Source organism: Meles meles, chromosome 3 (assembly GCF_922984935.1).
Source record: "Meles meles chromosome 3, mMelMel3.1 paternal haplotype, whole genome shotgun sequence".
Lineage (NCBI taxonomy): Eukaryota > Metazoa > Chordata > Mammalia > Carnivora > Mustelidae > Meles > Meles meles.
In genome coordinates, this window is record NC_060068.1 from 90,081,789 (window position 1) to 90,102,127 (window position 20,339).

Consider the following 20,339-nt stretch of genomic DNA (forward strand, 5'->3'; position numbering starts at 1 on the left):
ATAGAGAAGTACTCTTTCCTATAAAATTACAATAAGGGTCAATTGTTATGAAGATAAACTTCACAAATCAGTAGAGTTAACCACATCTGGATCATATGAGCACATAATTACATAATGTTCCTTAAAAATATCCATTTAAGCTAAAAGTGATGGAAGTCAATTCATTTGCCACTCGATTAAATTAGAAGGACTTCTTTGTTTCAACCTGAGCTGAAATAAAATCATTGCAAACAATCCGAACATGAACAAATTTTAAATGTCTATGACAATCTCACCTCAACATCATGAGATTAGTATACATGTAAAATACTAGGATTGAGGAAAACTTCCCGAGAGGACATTTCCTAACCATATGTGAACAGAGACAGGTTTACACTTGCCAATTTTAAGAGAGGTGCATGATTATTAAGTTCACTTAGACAGAAATGTCATTTCAACACTCATTAAAACCATGTTTTTATAATATAGGTATTCAAAGTTAGCTCCTCTCCCCAAACCCCAAGATTTTACAACACGGAATTTTTAGTAAACCTCTTCAAAAAATTACCTGCTTCTGTAGCCATCTTTCATGCCTTCGTTGTTTCCTTCTCAGATTTTTCAACTTGCTCCTTTCTCTCTTACTGAGCCTCTGGTTAATGGCTCCCAGTGAAAAACTGCCCGAGCGCAGGAAGTCCAGTGCTGAGAGGGGCTCTTCCTGGTCCGGGGCCTCTAGCATGCTCCTGCCAGCTGAGGGCAGGTCCATCACGAAAGTCAGGTTGTTAGAACTTGCATGGTCAGAGTATACTGCAGAAGCTTCTAGACCACACTGAAATTCTCCTCCTCTTTGTGTCTGGGTCTCACGGGGAGCCACTGAAAATCTTTGCAGCAGCATATTAGGATCAAAATTGGATGAAATCTGAAAGGAACAGTTATTTTTACTAGATTCTAAAGGCAAGCCTGAAAGGTGAATAGGCTGTGTTTCATTTAGCCTGGGACAGGCAGCAGTCTTACTATGTATTTTATAAAAAGTGGGTAACAAAGTCAGTTTCTCACTGATGTTCAGATCCAAACTATGTGATTTCCTATGAAAAGCTCTTGTAGTGCATTTGCCAGTCACAAGCTGAGGAACAAAAAGCTGGTATTTTGGATCTGATGCTTTGAAGAGCAGTTTTTCATTCTTCATCTGAAAATATGTTGACCGTACCTCCAGGCAGAGTGCTTCTGTTAATCTTCCAGAGCCATTATTATTTTGGGCCATATTTAAAACTCCGTGATTTCTGTTTCTGGAGGCGCCACCTGTCAGCAGAGTTTCCTTGTCACAACCTGACTGAACTCTAGGATGTGACAAGTATTTCAGCGATGGTCTCATTAGTCGGCCTGCCCGTGTTGGCTGATAATCGGTCCAGCTCTTAGAGAGATGTACAGCTGCAAGCTGGCCACAGGAACATTTTGGAGTGCTGACAAAATTAAAGCCCCCTAAACGGGCCCCACAGAAAGGGCAATTCAGTTTTCCAACTGTCCACTGGGCCTACAGGTAATAAAGGAAAGTAAGACAATGCTTTCATTGTAAAGTAATCAAATAGAATGTGAGCTGTATTTTTTTTTTTTTTAAAGCCAACCACATGAAAGTTTTCTATGCCACAGAAAAGGCTAGTTTTCTGTTTTCTGATTGGTAGACAGAATAGTAAAGGGAAACAAGCCTTCTAATAAACAGAGATAAGCAACTCCAAAGTTCTAGAATGATAACATACTGCACATCAGCGCACCCCAACAATACTCCTAAGCATTCTAAAAGAATCTCTCAAACAATAGGCTGAATATGGATACAGTGTGAACTAATGAAAAGAAAAATACACTATGGAACCAGGAAGCAAATCAGTCTACAGAGCTTAATTTGCAAGTAAAATCTCACAGAAAAGTGTCTGTTTTGATACCCTTCTTGCATACCAAACACTGTGGGAGGGAACCTTGGTTCCCTCAACAGAATAAAGCTCTTCCTGCCTTTTTACATACAACCAAAAGATACTGGTTGCATACATAACAGTGTATTTCCTATATGCAAGTGTGAAATTAATAATGAACTGGCTTAAAATTATTTTTTTCAGGAGAGACAGTGGAGTATCTGCAGCACCCTCAAACATTTTGTAAAGTTCAGGACAGTGAAAGCCAGGGCACTGGCTTGTTCCCAGGAAATCATTACAGTGTGAGAATGAATGCAGAGGATATCTATCAAATGTTATTTTTTAACAACAACAAAAAAGTCAGTGGAGAATGGCAACTATATTTTTTTCAAAAATCATATTACTTAACACTTTTTCAATGCGTGTTTCAAAATGTGAGAAATAATAATATCATACTGTTAACAAGGTGAGTTCTTGCTCTTATAATATTTCATTAAGGAGCCTTAAAAATTTGGTAATTTGATTTTGATTGTACCACTGAGAATCATTAATTATCCAGTTTATTTTATATACATATGATACACGAATAATATGGGATATTTCATTTACTCAGTAGACTTGTTCTAGGTGCTGGAGATAACAGTAATAAACAAAAGAGAAAGATTTCTGACTTTATGGAGTTTTTATTCTGGTAGGGGAGCTAGGCAATTAACAAGACCAGTAAGTCAAAGATGTATGTGGGTAAGCACATGTGCATGCATGTGTGTGTGTGTGTGTGTGTGTGTGTGTGTGTATTTATGTCTATATTTATATAGGTGAAATATGCTCATGCATGCTAATGAGTACTATATATTACATATTTTATGTGTGTGTATGTAAAACACAGCTATTTAAATCAGAGAGGAGGAGAAAGGAAGTATGGAATGATAATAGCAGAGTAGGGGAACTGACGGTTTGCAGAGGCAATGCCTCATTGTGAGTAAAGATACACTGAAATAAGGGAAGCAGTAAATAACTGTGGGAAGAGCAATCAAGGAAGGGGAAATACCATGTTTTAAAGTCTGAAATAGAAAAGTACCTGGAGCTCTCCAGTAATAATGAAGAAGCCAGTAGTTGTAATCAAGAGTTACAGACCCTTTCTTATCTCTTGAAAGAATGCATTCAAGAAAAATAGCTCTTAAAAAAATCCTGGAAGTAGTAAATTCCTAATTTTACTCAGAAACTAAGGAACTTACTTTTTGTATTAGGCAGTTTATCCATTCTGGAAGAGCTTCTATATCCATGTGCCACACATGACAAATACTATGATCATCAGCAGAATCATGTCTGTCCTGTTGTATCAAAATGCATGATATTAGTTATTACCAGTTCTGGATTTATTTAACAAATTTCATATTTGAGTAAAACACAAAAATATAAATTCAGTTTTAGCTAGGAAGAAAATAACCACTGCTCTCCTCTTCTCATTCCCATACCCAAAACAAACCCACAAGGACAAAAACAAATTTTCAGGGAATAACTGCTTGTGAATTAAAAAAAAAAAAAAAAGCCTCCATTCCATTGATTTTATCAAATTAAATTTAAAATTTAGCAAAAAGTCATTCAGTAGACAAATCTGGCACCCTATTCCTTTTCCTGAATGTGAGGAAAAAATAATGCCATTCATGACAACTTTCCCAGGTCTTTAATCCCTGATTCCATCTGGACTCTACTAAGATAGAATAAAGAAGCTGCTATACAATCTATCGAGATACTCAAGGAAAGCACAAGAGGATGGGGGAGAAGAATAAATTCATAGGCAACCAGAAAAGCCTCAACTAAATTTCAGCTGTATTAGAAGAAGAAAATTTCAGAGAGAAATACTTTTGGCTTTCTGAAACAGATGTGTAGGAATATATGTGATATACAGGTGAAACTGTACACATATCAGAAAAATGCAGGGCAGGCTAGCATGGAGATACAGGACTCTTCATAACCTTAATTAACCTTACACCAATTTACCTTTACCTCTCTGGGTCTCAGTTTTCTCACCTGTAAAAAAACTTCTCGATAATTGCTAAGATCCCTTCTGAGTATACAAAATTGCATTCTGTGATGGCAGAAAAGAGTTTCTTGAGAAGAACAGGGAAAAATAACGCTTCTGTCCATATACCCATTCCCAGCATCAGATTTTACATAGCAGTAGCTTTTCCAAGTTGCCAAAGCATAATGTTTTTTTTTAGATTTCCCTAGCAGTGACACTATTAGGTACTATAATTACATTAAAAAATAAATAAGGAAATTACTAAACATACTTGCAAAGTCTGTATGCACAATGATAAGAATGAAATAAGAATTTCTGTAAGAACCTTTTGCCAAATAATCTACATTAGATTGTGATGTGGAACCAAGATTGCCAAATTTCTAGATTTAGTTTCCCAAGGTGGTGCCTCTGGGCCCTATATCACTTTCTCTTCCATGAATACATCTTAAGATACTAAATGGTGGCCCAGTATACAAGAAAAATTTCAGTATGATTTATTTACATGTCAGAAAGATCTATAAAGAAACCACCTTTACCTAATTTCTGTCAGGCTCCCAAAAGATCACAACTTAATTAAAATGTGAAAGGGAACTGAGCTCTTGTTGTATGCTAGACCACATTTCATTATTTCATATACTGTACACAACAGTATTTGATATACTATAAACGAGAGCACTAAGCCAAATTCACTATTGTAACAGAGGAAAAATACTTTTGTTAAAAGGTCTGAAAAAATTTTCCATTTCTAATTTCTGATTCAAAAACAAAGGCTGAAAATAGTTCAAAGGCAAATACAAAGTCCTCTGAGAAGGGTATATAGTGGGCCAAAGAGAAATTTTATAGTTTTATTAATGATGCCTGAATTCTAAATCTGGCTAACAGACTGCAACTTACTACATGAATAGAAAGAATAATAAGAAAAGGCAAGGCAAATCCATGTCAAAATCAAGAAGGTATTATTGAATGGAAGCAAAGTTAGGAAGAAAGGAGGAGATACTAGAAACAGTCTCTAGCTCAATCATCTTACTGATCCCTAATATATATGTCCTCACAAGAGTGTCGGGCGGATGTACAAAGGTTTATTTTATCCTAGATTCTCATAAAACCAAAGAAGGAAAAATTCAGGTAGAGGGAAGTAATTACGAGTTCCAGTATAGTAAAGTAAGCACATAATCTAGTGTATCCTCCCTCTCAAAACAAAGTATTTATCAAAGACAATTATAAAAGTAAACAAGAGCTGAACTAAAAAATATAGCTGGGAGATTTCTGTGAACCAGAAATATGAGGAGCCTCTGAAAGATCAATGAGGAAACAGCAGCACAATGTATGCAAGTTCCAAGTACATAATAGATGAGAATAACACAAATAATGGTCCATATCAATGTGGTGAAAATGAGAGACAAAAAAAAGCCCTGGGTAACTAACAGGGGTAGAATGGATGTCTGTCTGTCTCTAGGCAAGAGGTACACCTAAGAAAGAGAGAAATAGAGCAACATCTCAGAGCTGGAAATGTCTAGAAAAAAATGGAAAGCAGTTACAGGAACTCCAGAAGATGAGCTACTGAGGATCAATCTCTATTCTTGCTGAAAATAGTACCATGACATATAAAGAACATGAGCTGGATTTCTTTGTACTAATAAGATACACCTCTACTACTACTGTTTGCTATTTTTAAAATGTCAAGTGAATTAGAAATAAATGCACTCTGAGCTATGCTATTAAAAGCATACACAACCTAAAAATAAGTAGTATTACAACTTTTCTAAGGAAACAAACATAAATATAAAAAGTACATAAGAGGCCATGTACCAAGTTGACAACATTGGTTAGATTTGAAGGAAGAAAGACGAAGGTTAGGAGTTACTAAAAGGAAACGTTAACTTTCTCATTATTGCTTTACTGGGAGAATATATTAAATAATACTTATATAATTAAAATTTAATTTGAAAATTGATTCAAGTAAAAATAAAAGAAACTGATTACTTCTGATTCTGGCCATGAAAAAGTAAGTGGTATTAGACATGTTCTCAGAAGCATTTTAATAGATAACACTTAGCAATAACTTACAACTGTCAGAAAGGCTAAAATAAAAAGCTCAAGAAATAACAGGTGTTGACAAAGATGTGGAGAAAAATGTCATTGGCAATCACTTTTGGTGTGACTATAAATGAGTACAGTCACTGTGGAAAACAGTATGGAGGCTCTTTAAAAAATTAAAAATACAGGCGACAAACCATAAGAGACTATGGACTCTGAGAAACAAACTGAGGGTTTTAGATGGAGGAGGGTGGGGGGATGGGTGAGCCTGGTGGTGGGTGTTAAGGAGGGCACGGATTGCATGGATCAGTGGATATTTCATGCAAACAATCAATGATGGAACACTACATCAAAACTAATGATAAACTGTATGGTGACTAACATAAGAAAAAGAGAAGAGAAAATTTAAAAATTAAATAGAATTAAAAATTAAAAATAGAAATACAATATGATCCAATAATTCCATTAATGTGTAATTTACCTGCCCCCCCCCAACAATGAAAACACTGCTTTGAAAAGACAGATTCACATTTACGTTTATTGCAGCCTTACTTATAATAGTCAAGATATGGAAACAATCTAATTGATAAAGATATACAATTCATTCTCACTGTTTCTATACTACACTGTATTGATGGTCCAAGTCAGCAGAGTATGGCAAGAAAAGAAAAAGAGACACACAGATTAAAAATAAAACAACAGGATACAATTTCTCATCAAATAAGATGGATAATAAAGAAAAAAGAACATAAGCGAAGAAGAAAGAAATAAAGCAGTGATACATGCTAGAACATGGATAACACTGAAAACATTATGCTGGGTAAAAGAAGGCAGACACAGAAGGCTACATACTGTATGACTGCATTTATGTAAAATATCCAGAGTCCAGCACATCTATAGACACAAAGTAGATCAGTAGTTGCCTGGGTTTTGAGGGAAGGGTAAATGAAGAGTGACAGCTTAATGAGTATGAGCTTTCTTCTTGGGAGGATGAAAATGTCCTGGAATTAGACAGTGATGATGGCTGTGCAACACTGTAAATGTACTGAATATCACTAGTAGTAAATTTTATATTATGTATATTTTAGCACAATTTTTAAAAAAGAACAATGTAACTCTTTTATTTGCAGTCAGCATAGTATGAAGAAAATACTACTAAGGAATTCACCAAAATGGCTGTTTAAATTAAGAAGTTTGCATAATTTCAGTATACAGTGTCAATATACAAAGGTCTGTGTATCACATATCTATATATTAACAACAAATAATGGGAAAGCAAAAATGTTTAAAGTATCACTTAGAAAAGTATCAAAAAATATGCCCTCATTAGGTATAAATTTGATGCAATATATTTAAGACCTGTCCACTGAAAACTATAGAACACTATACAAAGAAATTAAAGAAGACCGAATTAATCAAGGAATATATCATATTTTAAAGATATCAATTCTTCCCAGATTAATTTACAGATTCACCATAATCCCACTCAAAATCCTAGCAGGCTTATTTGTAGAAACTGGCAGATTACAAAATTTACGTGAAAATACAAATGATCTGAAACACCCCAAGAAATTCTGCAACAGAAGACGAAAGGCAGAGTCCATACACTTTCTACTTTCAACACTTACTGGATCAGTGGAACAGGATAGAATCCAAATAGACCTGTATACATGCTCAATTAATTTTTGGTAAATATGCCAAGGTGATGAGAAAAGATACACTCTTCAAAAACTGGTGATGGAACAACCTGATAACCATATGAGGCTAAAAGAAAAAAAAAAGCCCCAATCTTCTTTTAAACTAACATACAATGTATTATTTGCTTCAGGGGACAGGTCTATGAATCATCAGTCTTACACAATTCACAGCACTCACCATAGTACATACCCTCCCCAATGTCCATGACCCAGCCACCCTATCCCTCCCACCCCCCTCCACTCCAGCAACCCTCTGTTTGGTTTCCTGAGATTAAGAGTCTCTTATGGTTTGTCTCCCTCCCTGGTCCCATCTTGTTTCATTTTTTCCCTCCCTTTCCCCCACGACCCCCCACCCTGCCTCTCAAATTCCTCCTATCAGAGAGATCATATGATAATTGTCTTTCTCTGACTGACTGACTAGAGGGTATTATGCTAAACAAAAAAATCTTGATGCTTACCATATATCATACATAAAAATAACTCAAAATAGATCTGAGTCCTAAAAGGTAACACTGTAAGTACAAACTGTCTAGAAGAAAGCAGAGGAGAAAACCCTGTGATAGGAAATGTATTATCAGAGCAGAAAAACACAATCCATTAAAAAAAAAAATGATAAGGTGGATTTCATAAAAATTGAAACAAACAACTATTTTTCGAAAGGTATCAGTAAAGAAATAAAAACACAAACCACAGACTGGAAGAAAATTCACAAAGCCTGTATCCAACAAGAAATTTTTAGCCAGAATATTAAAAAAACCTCTTACAACTTAATAAGGAAAAAAATCCCACAATTTTAAAAATGAGTACAAGATTTTTAACAGACACCTCACAGAGGGCACATACTGATGTTCAAAACCACATTTTTAAAAAAAGGCAGAACACCATTAGTCACTGCAGAAATGCAAATTCAAACAACAATGGATTCCACTGTACATTTATTTTACAAGTTCATAAAGAAGAAAAAGAGGAGGATGAAGAGAGAAAGAAAAAGAAAAGAACTAGCAGTATCAGTACTTACAAAGAGCAACCGAAAATCTCATACATTGCCAGCGTGAAAGCAAAATGGTACAGTCATTTTAGAAAACCTTTGGTCAGTCACTTAAAAACAGTACCTACGCTTACCCTAAGACCTAGCAGTAGCTGGCAATAACCAGGAGAAATGAAAATAGATATCCACATAAAGATTTGTATACAAATATTCATAACAACTTTATTATAGCTCAAAACTGTAAACATCCTAAACATCCAAAACTATGGCATCCCTACATTGGATAAACAACCATAGGATCCATGTAAGGTAGTAATATTCAGTAACAGAAAATCAACTACTGATATATGCAACAACATGATTCAATCTGAAGTGTGCTTGCTTTTACTTCCTCTATTCTTAGAGAAAATTCCTTTAAAAATGTGAATTTTTAACAGTTTGGTCATATATGAGCCAAAGCTCATCTTTTTTTTTTTTTTTATGATAAAACAAATGAGTAGAAATTTTATTTTGGTTAATTTCCACTTTCACCATTATTAAAGTCTTTGAACGTGACTAATTACAACGTTCTCGCCATTTTAAATGGTTACTCCGTTACCACGTTTTTATCAACACGATCTTCAAATACAGTAGTATTTCTTCATGATTAATTCTTCCATATCATAGAAGTTGCATGATCTGACCAATAAGAACAGAAATTAGGGCTAATATATTCAGAGTCCGAGAGAACTCAGACAGTAGATCAATCCAAATCAGGCAAGTCACCCCATATGCACTCACAACAGTTCTGTGTCTTTCTCTTTCCCTGTGTATATATACCTGTATATAAGACCAGGGTCTTAGAAGAACTCAAAATCCAGCTGGAATTATTTTACTGAAAGAACTGACGGCAGAGTTGTGAACAGAAGTGAGGAAACCAGCACAGAGGAGGCAGCCAGAGACTAGAAATGGCAGAAATTCGTTATTGCCTTTTGGCAGAAAGGAAGGAGAAGAAATGCCTTCACCAGAGCCCCAGAAGAGCTAGAATCTTAGATGAGGGGCTGGCAACAGGGGCTGTGGGAGGGATGAAGCCACTGCCAAAACAATGACATTAAGTGAGAAGAAAGGAGAGAAGAAATACTCCAAAGCTCATCTTGACAAATTTAGGTGGACTATACAAATCTGTTTGTTAAAGAACCTTGGGAAACTTACTGAAAGTGACTCAGTAAAAATAAGCAGTCTAGCTTTACCTACATACCTTGCCTTAAAAATGAAACGAAGGTATGGATAACATCTTTGCAGAATAGAATTAATCTCACAAATGTCTGACCTCATACACATTAGCCCCTTACATTAGGAGCTGATCTTTATTGAGATTAGTCTAACTGACGAATTTTTTTTTAAAATTTATTTGATAGACAGAGATCACAAGTAGGCAGAGAGGCAGGCAGAGAGAGGAGGACGCAGGCTCCCTGCTAAGCAGAGAGCCCGGTGTGGGGCTCAATCCCAGGACCCTGGGATCATGACCCAAGCCAAAGGCAGAGGGTTTAACCCACTGAGCCACCTAGGCGCCCCTGTAATGAATTTTTTTAAAAGACTGTTATTGAGAACACAAGCTAGAATGCACAAATAAAGTCATTTTTACTTTGATATTAGATCCAAAACTTTCTCTGAGTTTTCAAGGTTTTATCTATACATGGACTAAGTAAATATTTCTACACTGGTACAAAGAACAGTAGCATATTAATGTCAAAGTAAATTAATGGCAGTCATCCTATCAATATTTACTGAATGATTACTAGACACCATGTTAACCATATAAAGGGACATAAAATTTACACACACACACACACACACACACACACACACACACACACACACATGCCAGGGACTATGCTGGGTACCTTACATTTATTATCTCATTTTGTTAGTTCATTGTGCATACTCCATTATATTATGTAATCAAATAAAGTGATCATATTTAATCTTGTAAGACTGACCATAATAACAAAGAAACCATCATCGACTATAAATTGTAGAGATGCTTCCTGAACATTCTTATGAGAATAAACTGGAATCACAGTTCTAAGAACTATGAAGGGTATTTTAGAAGGTACTTAACTTTTCCCAGCTCACTAATATTTATGCTGTGTTTACTATGCCCCGGCATAGTAAGGACTGTTTTAAGGATTTAAGGATTTTTACTATTTTATAGACAAGGAAACTAAGACAAGAGCAATTAGGTAACTTTTAAGTAACTTGTCCAAGGTTTCTGTGACAGTCGGGCTTCAGAACTTCGTCCTCAGTCACTGAATTGTTACTTCCTGTATCAAATAAATACTATTGTTTTCAGGCAATCAACCTTCTGATATCATTAGCATGAGTACGTTTTCAGCCATGATACTACTTTTCCCTTACAAAACAAAACAAAAAAAACCCAAAAACCTGAGCCATAACTTATTTTTAAATTAACCACAAATGATACACTAACTTATAGAGGATGAAAGGTAGGTTTAGAAAAAAATTCTATATCTGATTCTGAATGGGACCCAACCTGATTTTTATTTGAGAATTATTAATATGAAGCAAGCACACATTTTTCTCTAAATAGTTAAGAGTTAAAGCATTTTTTCATGCTAACAGAGGAAGAAGAAAATCAATTACAGCAACTGATAGACGTGAGAGGAATGTGAAAGGCTAGGTGAAGAATGTACAGTATTCTCTGTTTTTTCCTCAGGAAACTTAGGTATAGCAAACAAAGACAACCTCAATTATAAATGAGACTGCCAACTACTTCACCTGTACTTACACACAGTCTTAGAAAACATATGTAATATTCATGGTATTTACTTCCAATATAGTTTAACAGGTAAAGCAAGGCATCACACTATTAAGTTTATAAGTCTACTGTCAACTAATTAAAAAAATTTTTTTTAATTAATATATAATGTATTATTAGCCCCAGGGGTACAGGTCTGTGAATTGCCAGGTTTACACGCTTCACAACCCTCACCATAGCACATACCTTCCCCAATGTCCAGAACCCAACCACCCTCTCCCTACCCACCTCCTGGCAACCCTGTTTGTTTTGTGAGATTAAGAGTCTCTTATGGTTTGTCTTGTCAATTAATTTTTAAAAATCAAAAACATATGTGATAAGACAAGTTTTAACAGACGTATTTTAAGATAAATGACTACAATGGAAGCAACCTGATTTTAGGAATTTAAAGCCTTTAAAGTAATAGCATGAAAGGTTATCTCCTTTGGGAAAAAATCAAACTGAAAATTACAAAAACAGTATTATTAGGACTTTAAAAAAAAAAAAAACCTTGCTAGGCAGTTTTTTCAGGTCTCAAATTTATACCTGGGGGAGGAAGGAAAAGAGAAGGAGGAATAAACAGCCAATTTCACTTAATGCTATCAGAGAAATATTGACAAAATATTTTGTAACTGAAATAATTTGTTCAAGCAGCAGGGGGAGCCAAGGCATTGTTATTTTGTTTGTTCTTTAAGGGTAGGGAATGTTTCTGGTTGCTATGTATAGGGAGAACTTCATTTAATTTTAAAATTACAAATGTTATGCACTATCTTTTTATCATTAAATGACCTTTAAGATTTTTAATTAAGCTGACACGTTTAATGTAAAAAGCTGACATAGACAATTTAATATTATATGATATTTTTGAAAGATGTTTAACATTCGGCATTTACAATGTTAGCATTAATACTCCCTCAGCTAATTCATTAAAAGTGAGCCAACTGTATATTTAACTACACGGCTATAAACACAACAGGGAAAAGACTGGGCAAAAAATATGTCACTTACATTATTAGAGTGTTACAAATATAAAGGAATCAAATTTTATTTTCCTGCCCCCCCCTTTTTTTTCCTATTTGGCTTCTGAGAAGGTACTTGAGGGTGAAAACTTTTTTTACTCAAAAGGTCAGAATGAATACAAAAATGATTTAAAGCCTTACTTAGGGTCTCCCCACATTCAACCTTGTCAACTTTCTAAAAATTCACTCTTCACACAACAGCCAAAATAATCTTTTTAAAATTCAATGGTCTTATCACTCCTTTTCATTAGCTTCCCAGCTTTTAGAATAAAGATCAAAGCCCTTAATTTGGTTCACAAGACCATAAATGATCTAACTAATACCTTTCTTTAAATCCTGGCTTTAAATCCTGCCAAACTCCCTCTTGATCTCTGAACTCCAATCATGGAAATCTTCTAATTCCATGGATAGCCCATATTCTCTCCACCACAGGGCCTTTCAACACACTGGTCGCAAAGCTTAGAATGTGCTACCTCATGTATTGCTGTCACTACTCGGCCACCACACCCCCACACAAGTCACTTCCTCAGACAAGCCTTCCTGTTACAAGTTAGTTCAATCCTGTCTATATCCTGTTCTTGTGGCTTTCTATACTTTTCCTTTTTGCCACTTACATGGCCATAAATTAATATTTATGATCAACCACTATCCCAAAAGCTTCGCATGGACAGGACATCTCCCTTGTGCTCTTGTTTGAATTTCCGGTGTCTGTTATAGGAACTGTTTGTTGTATCTTAGCTTGGGCTGCCTTACCAAAATACCAGACATAGCCTGTGTGACTTAAACAGAAGACATTTATTCCTCTCAGTTCCAAAGGTTAGAAGTCTGAGATCAAAGTGGCAGCATGCTCAATACCAGAAAGATCGCTCTTCTTAGCTTGCAGATGGCCATCTTCTCACTGAGACCACACACGGTGGACAGAAAGAGAGATCTCTCTCTTCTTATAAGGACACAGTCTTCTCAGGTTAGGGCCCTATTCTTAAGATCTCATTTAACCTTAATTACCTCCTAAAGACCCATTTCCAGATGCAAACACACCGGGGAATAAAACTTCACCATGAGCTTATACAGGCGATACTATTAAGTCTACAGCACGTGGAAAGATTAAGTATGAAATAAATATATGCTGACACTAACAAAAGAGAACATAGAAATATTTCAAAATAAACAATATAAGTATGATTTATTTCATTATTGTAGCTACTGGAAAAAAGATACCATCAGGTTAATAAAGTCAGAGAGAAAATGAGCATATAAAATGTTAGCCAAAAACAGATGGAAAAGCTGCATAATCCAATACTCAATTCAACATTCAGTAATATCTTGGCCACCTTGGTTCTAGGAATGGAATTTGAAAGCTGAAACACTCCGCACTCTGTAACTGAAAAAGAGTCATAACCCAGTAATTATAATGCTTTAAAATAAGTGTCGGACCATTCCTCAGTCCCCATTGTCCTCAATTCACTAAAACCTGGTACTTGGCCTTCAATTCTCTCAACTACAATGAACCTTGACCTCCTCTTTGCTAAAGCCAATGTACACTGTCATGTAGGGTGTCTACATAAGTCCAGTTTGTATGCCAGTTCAACACAAATCTGGAGGGCACCCTTCACAGACCAACACCCTGAAGAACTGTGCAGTGTACAACCTGTACACTGAAGCCAGTGTCTGGTCTTTGACATCTCCCCAAAATACCCAATGCCATTAATCAACCCCTCCCCCTAGGAGATACCCATCCACTGAATTGGTAACACTGTATCCTGATTTTTAGCCCTACCTTTCTTGCTCTCTTTTTTCCTACTGTGTGCGCTTTGTTTTTTCTGTCCTTTAAACACTCCTTGGGCCCTCTTTCTCACTCCATTCACACTGCACATGGTGATCTCATGTACTGTCACAGTTGTACTCTCCACTTGTATGCTGATGACTCCCAGAACCCCACTTTTAGTTCAGATCTCTGTTCTCAATCCCATATCCTTAGAATTGGCAGCCTCTTAGAAATCTCTACAGGAATGTTCTATGAGCCACATAAACTTGACATGTCCCAAGCTGTATCAAAATTGATTAAAAAACTAAAACTGACGACACCATTCTTAATCACTGGCCAAGACTTCACAAATGGGGAGCATTTCTGTCATTGCATTTTTATGTTTTCAGGGTTTTTGTTATCTTATTTTATTTTTTTAAAGATTTTATTTATTTGACAAACAGAGATCACAAGTAGTCAGAGAGGCAGACAGAGAGAGAGAGGGAGAGGCAGGTTCCTCACTAAGCAGAGAGCCAGATGCGGGCTCGATCCCAGGACCCTGAGATCATGACCTGAGCCAAAGGCAGAGGCCCAACCCACTGAGACACCCAGGGGCCCCAGGGTTTTTGTTATTTTGATTTTGGTTTAGGTTCTTGCTCATATCTCATGTATCTTAAGCCTGAAAGCTGGGGTAGCCCCTTTCCTCCTTGTGGACACTGTAAACTGTCTCAAAATTTCGTTCCAAATTCCTTCTTGCATGCCTTACTACATGCCAGGGGCTGGAAAGCTAAAGTTCAAATGTCCTAGATTGCCTTACAGCTCAAGTTCCACACATGACCTAGCTTCCACCAGGCTGATATACCTTCTCAGTATTATGAAAGTAGAAGCGATGACTGTATCGGTGCTCTTTTTTTCTAGGAAGCTTGGTTTTGAAGGTATTTGGTTATTCTGCACCAATTCCTGTGATCCCAGTATCAAGTTTTTGACCTTAAAAAGCAGAGTGTGGGACCTCCATTTCCTGGCATGGACAGGGCTAAAGAAATGTGGTCCTTGAGCCAAAAGCTATGGATGCTGTCATCCCAGGTTTCTGATCCTTTGTGTTATTCTGAGGGTCATTTCAAGTCTGTGTGGGGTGCTGAGGACAGCAGACATAGTCTGAGATTCACTCAGGGTGAGGAGATTCTAAGGGGGGACCCCCTACATAAATTTGGATTATAATCTCAGTATAAGGGTGAATGAACAGTAAATGTGTTGCTCAGAGGAAGACAGAAGGAAACTTGCTAATGTCAACTGTGGTACTCAGTAAAAGGAAAGAGAAAAAAATCTTCCCCTCAGGGCACAGAACAATTTCTTAAACAAAAAGTACAAAACATGAAGGAGATGACTAAAAGTGAACTACAGTACATGATGAACTCCTTTAAAAATTCCACAAAGAGTACAATATAAGTTACACAAACTGGCCAAAGATATTTGCAATTGAAAAACTAATAAAGGATTAGTATTTAGAACACATAAAGAAAACTAAAAAAACAAAGAAGTACCTACTAAAAAACAGGTAAGGAAAAAAGACATTTGACAGAAAACACCAAGAGCCTGAGAGATGAGATGTGGAATGCTAGTGACAGTGACAATGGGGGTGATGAGCAATGCTCAAGCACTGCTCCTAGCATGGCCAGCAGAAACAGTTCAGGGCTGCCCAGCAAAGGCTGAGCGTGCACATGCCTTCGGAGGCTGCTGCCTTTACTCTCAGAAATTCACTCCTGCCCATGGCTGCCAACGTGTGTACAAGAGAGCTCATAATAGCACTGTTTGTAAGAGCAAAACACTGTTAAGACTCCAATGTCTGTCAAAGCACGAATGAATTATACACTGTGAAGTATTAATGTGCCAGAACACTACACCAAAGTAAGAGTCAGAGGGAACTGTACTAAACGTGGCGATTTCAGTGAAAGCAACAATTCCTGGAAAAAGACCCACTTACAGTGTGATTTCATCTACAGAAATTAAAACAACACAACAATTTCAGAAACAAACTTATTTTATACACATGACTTTTTAAATGTATATTTAATAGGTAATAAAGACAAGAGATGATAAATTAAGCATTCTTTCAGCACAGTATCTGATAAAATTATGTTTAGGTTCAGTATTTTTAGTTTCCTTTAAGTAAAACAGATCTTTTGTGGGGCGCCTGGGTGGCTCAGTGGGTTAAGCCTCTGCCTTTGGCTCAGGTCATGATCCCAGGGTCCTGGGATGGAGCCCTCACATCAGGATCTCTGCTCAGCAGGGAGCCTGCTTCCCTTCCTCTCTCTCTCTGCCTGCCTCTCTGCCTACTTGTGGTCTCTCTCTGTCAAATAAACAAATAAATTCTTTAAGGAAAAAAAAAAACAGATCTTTTGTTCATCGTTAATAATTTTTATGAAATGCTTCCATGTGTAAAATGTAAAGAGTTTTTATAGTTAAAGAAAGATTGAAAGAGAAGCAAATACCAATAAACCCACTACTCAGTTTAACTACTATACAACCACTACTTAAGAAGCCCCCTCAGGATCCTTGATTACAGACTTCTCCCAGACCTAACAATGATACAAATTCTGAAGATTAGCTTTTAAGAGGTTTTTATATATGTATGTCTTATTTTACATGCATATATTTTAATATTTTATGGAAATACAAATATTGAATATAGATTTCTATAAATATATATTTAACAAATCATTTTATATATTTTTATCTTATAAGGCAGTTTCAATAGCTATATATATGTGTCTATATATGTGTGTATATGTATATTTATATACATATAAATATATATATGTATACATATACATTTTATTTTAAATATGAAGCTATGGCAACAAAAATGCAGTTCAGTGGTTACCTGGGTCTGGGCATAGGTGCAGGGCAAATGGGCCTCACGTAACTTTTTGGAGTCATGGAAGGTTTTGAAACTATATTATAGTGACAGTTGCTCAACTCAAATATTTACTAAAAGTCATGTAACCATATTCTTATAATGGATGAATTTTATGGCTTATAAATTATACTCAAAAAGTTGTGTGTGTGTGTGTTTGTGTTTTACTGTTTTGGTTCTTCTGGGAAGCCTTCCATAACTAGCCCAGGCAGCGGCTGGTTCACCTCCCTTTGTTACTGTACTTATCAAATCAGGATATACTGCTTGGCCTGTCTTCATCTAAGTTTAAAGGCCCTAAAAAAGTAAAACAAAATAAAAAATAAAAAATAAAAATAAAATAAAGCTCCTAGAGAAGTAGAATGCTTTTTTTGTATTCTGTATCACTTTCTTGCACAACCCATGCCAATACATACTAAAGTAGCACTTAACATTTTCTTGCTCATTAAATAACTATCAAATGAATTAATAACTGGGAGTTCTGCACTTAAATAAAAGTATCAGCCACTCTACTGAGGAGGTGAGAAATTGCATGCTGTCCTGAGGGAAGAACAAAAGGAGCAAAGAGATGGTGGAGTTTAGAGTACTTGCTCTGGACCTTCAATGTCAGGTCCAACTCTAGCTGCATTGCTTAGAAAAAGTATGATCTGGAGCAAATTATTTAATTGTCTGTACTTCAGTTTCCTTATCTATGAAGTAGAGATTATCTTCCTCAAAGGCAATCTATTCTTACCGTATATGGAATAATATAAGACATTTAGAACAATGCCTAACCAAAAACACGTAAAAAGGTACTTGACATCATTAATCAATAGGGAAATGCAAATTAAAACTATAATGATATACCAGTATACATCTACCAGAACAGCTAAAATTACAAAGTCTGAAAAAGGACTGACAAAGATGTAGAGCAACTGAAATTTACATTCACTTTGGAAAACTGGTAGCAGCTTCAAAAAACATTAAAATACACCTGCTCTGACGGCCAGGAAGGAATACTGACCAGTGAAGTTTAGGAAGATGCAGATTGGAACATGAATGAAGGTGACTGTGACTGACTTCCCAACAGAACCCTGGAAAGCTCCTTAATTTAGATTCTGTGTGACAGAAAAAGGCAGGCATGAGAAGGTCTCATTACTGCCTTTTAGGATTGCAGTTGAGACGAGCATGCTTATAAAATGAATTAATATTTTAAAGCATTTAGAAACAATGCCTGACATAGCAATGTTATACCAGTATTTGGTAGGCACAGTTAAAAAAAATACCTACTCTGTGGGCCCTCAGAAAAAATAAAATGGAAACACAGAAAATCTTTTACAAGAATATTGATAGTAGTTTTATTCATAACCCAAAACTAGAAATTCAGATATCTAACAAGAAAAAAAAATTGATAAATTATATATTGATAAATGATAAGTGGCATTCTACTCAGTAAAAAGAAAAACAACAAACCCCCCCCCCCCGCCAAAACTATAAATACAAAACATAAATGAATCTGTAAAACATTTTGCTAACCAAAATAAGTCAGGTACAAAAGACATCCTGTATGTTTCCATGTGAATGAAGGTGAAGAACAGGCAAAACTAGTGTGCGGTGATAGACATCAGTATAGTGATTGTCCTATGAGAGGGAGAGGAGAGAACTGGCTGGAAAAGGGCAAGACAGTCTTCTGGAGTGATGGGAATTTATATATTGATCTGATTCACAGCAGAAAGGAGTGAAAAAATTTATCAAATTGTAAACTTAATTTTTTTTTTACTCTGTGTAAATAATACCCAACAAATTACTCTTAGCATAAGTTTTTCCCCCCAATTAAAATGTTTTGTCCATTTTTAAGAAGTATCTGGTATGTAGTAAGTATGTAAACAAAATTACCTACTATTATCCATTCTAGTTGGCTAATTTGTTAGAGTGGTGAGGAAATAATCATGATTACATAGGGCTGAGGCGAAAAACAAAACAAAACAAAAAACTCACAAACTAACAAGAACCAAAACCTGAGTGTCTCTCAAAGAAGGGGAAACAATGACAGCAAATGATAGTCACTGTATTGAAAGAACTCCCTACAGTCTGAATTACTGTCTAGTTGTACTTCTTTCGTACTGCCTCTTCCCTAATGCTCTTAGAGCAGTTGAGGGATTTTATTTTTATTGTTTAAAAGTTTGTTTAAAAGTCATTTATTTTTACCAGGATGTCTAATTGAGAGCTTTTAAGTATTACTTAGATTTTCCTATTGACTTTCAAATTACACAGGAAGTTGCTCTTCTAGGCCCATACTGAATACTAACTATACACACAAACACATACATATATAGATATACACCTCTATACATGCACACAAATATATATGTATTTATAAATATATATAGAAATAGGTTTTCCATTTCTTACTACGATCTTGAACTTAATTATGACTAAGGCTCATTCATGGTGGGGATACGAAAAACACTAACCATTATCTTCAACTTACATCTTGATACTGCACTTCAAACTTTGAGGGCATGTTCATGTCAGCAGCTAAATGTACAGTTAATTTGAGCCATGGAAAGTGAGATGGCTTGTGAATACCACTTTGAAATGTTTTCAATGGTAAAGCAAAATAAAGTAAAAGAACCTAAGCCAAGTGTTAAAGGGATAGGTGTGCACCTGTGGGTGTGCCCAAAGCATTCAGATACTAGCAAAGTGTTTGAAGACTGGAGTTCACAGTACTTACCGTAAGAACTTGATTCTCAAGATAATTCATCAAACAACCAGAATTTGCTATACATTTTCTACATTTCCAACAACGAAGAATACTTATGTCTTCTTGATTATGATGTTGAGTTATCAATTCTTTGCCTCTTTTCATCTGTGGAAAAATTAACACATTTTTAGAAGTTGAACTGTGTGAGATTAAATGTGATTTTCTAAACCCTTACCACAACATTAGTTACATGTGGATCAGAAGAAAGAGAATTATCATTTAACGAGGTACCTACTAGTAACCAGGTCTTAGCTTAGTGGGACTCTATAAACTATGTTCTGGATTGAAAATTCCATTCAATTATGATGATAATGCATTTTGTTAGTGATTACCAGCTTCTTTTACTTTTGCAGAACATTTTATGTCTGTTTATTTCCACCTTTCTCTCACTAAAAGTTATAAAAGGCAACTGCTAAAGGGTCAATTAAATAAGTTAATGCAGTGGTTCTAAAAGAGTCTAACAAAGAACTATAAATATTCTTCTAAATAGGAAGTTTTAA

General features: G+C 35.7%; 1 protein-coding gene across 1 annotated transcript in view; it reads right to left on the reverse strand.

The window, feature by feature from the left end:
• RNF180 (ring finger protein 180) overlaps positions 1-19,944 on the reverse strand; it is a 167,778-nt gene extending 147,834 nt beyond the window's left edge. Inside the window, exons 1-3 of the mRNA XM_045998928.1 lie at positions 19,810-19,944; positions 3,116-3,211; positions 548-1,507 (exon numbers count right to left, since the gene is read on the reverse strand). Coding sequence (XP_045854884.1) covers positions 548-1,507; positions 3,116-3,211; positions 19,810-19,944 — 1,191 coding nt within the window. The remainder of the gene's footprint in view (positions 1-547; positions 1,508-3,115; positions 3,212-19,809) is intronic.
• Between the last annotated feature and the right edge of the window lie 395 nt (positions 19,945-20,339).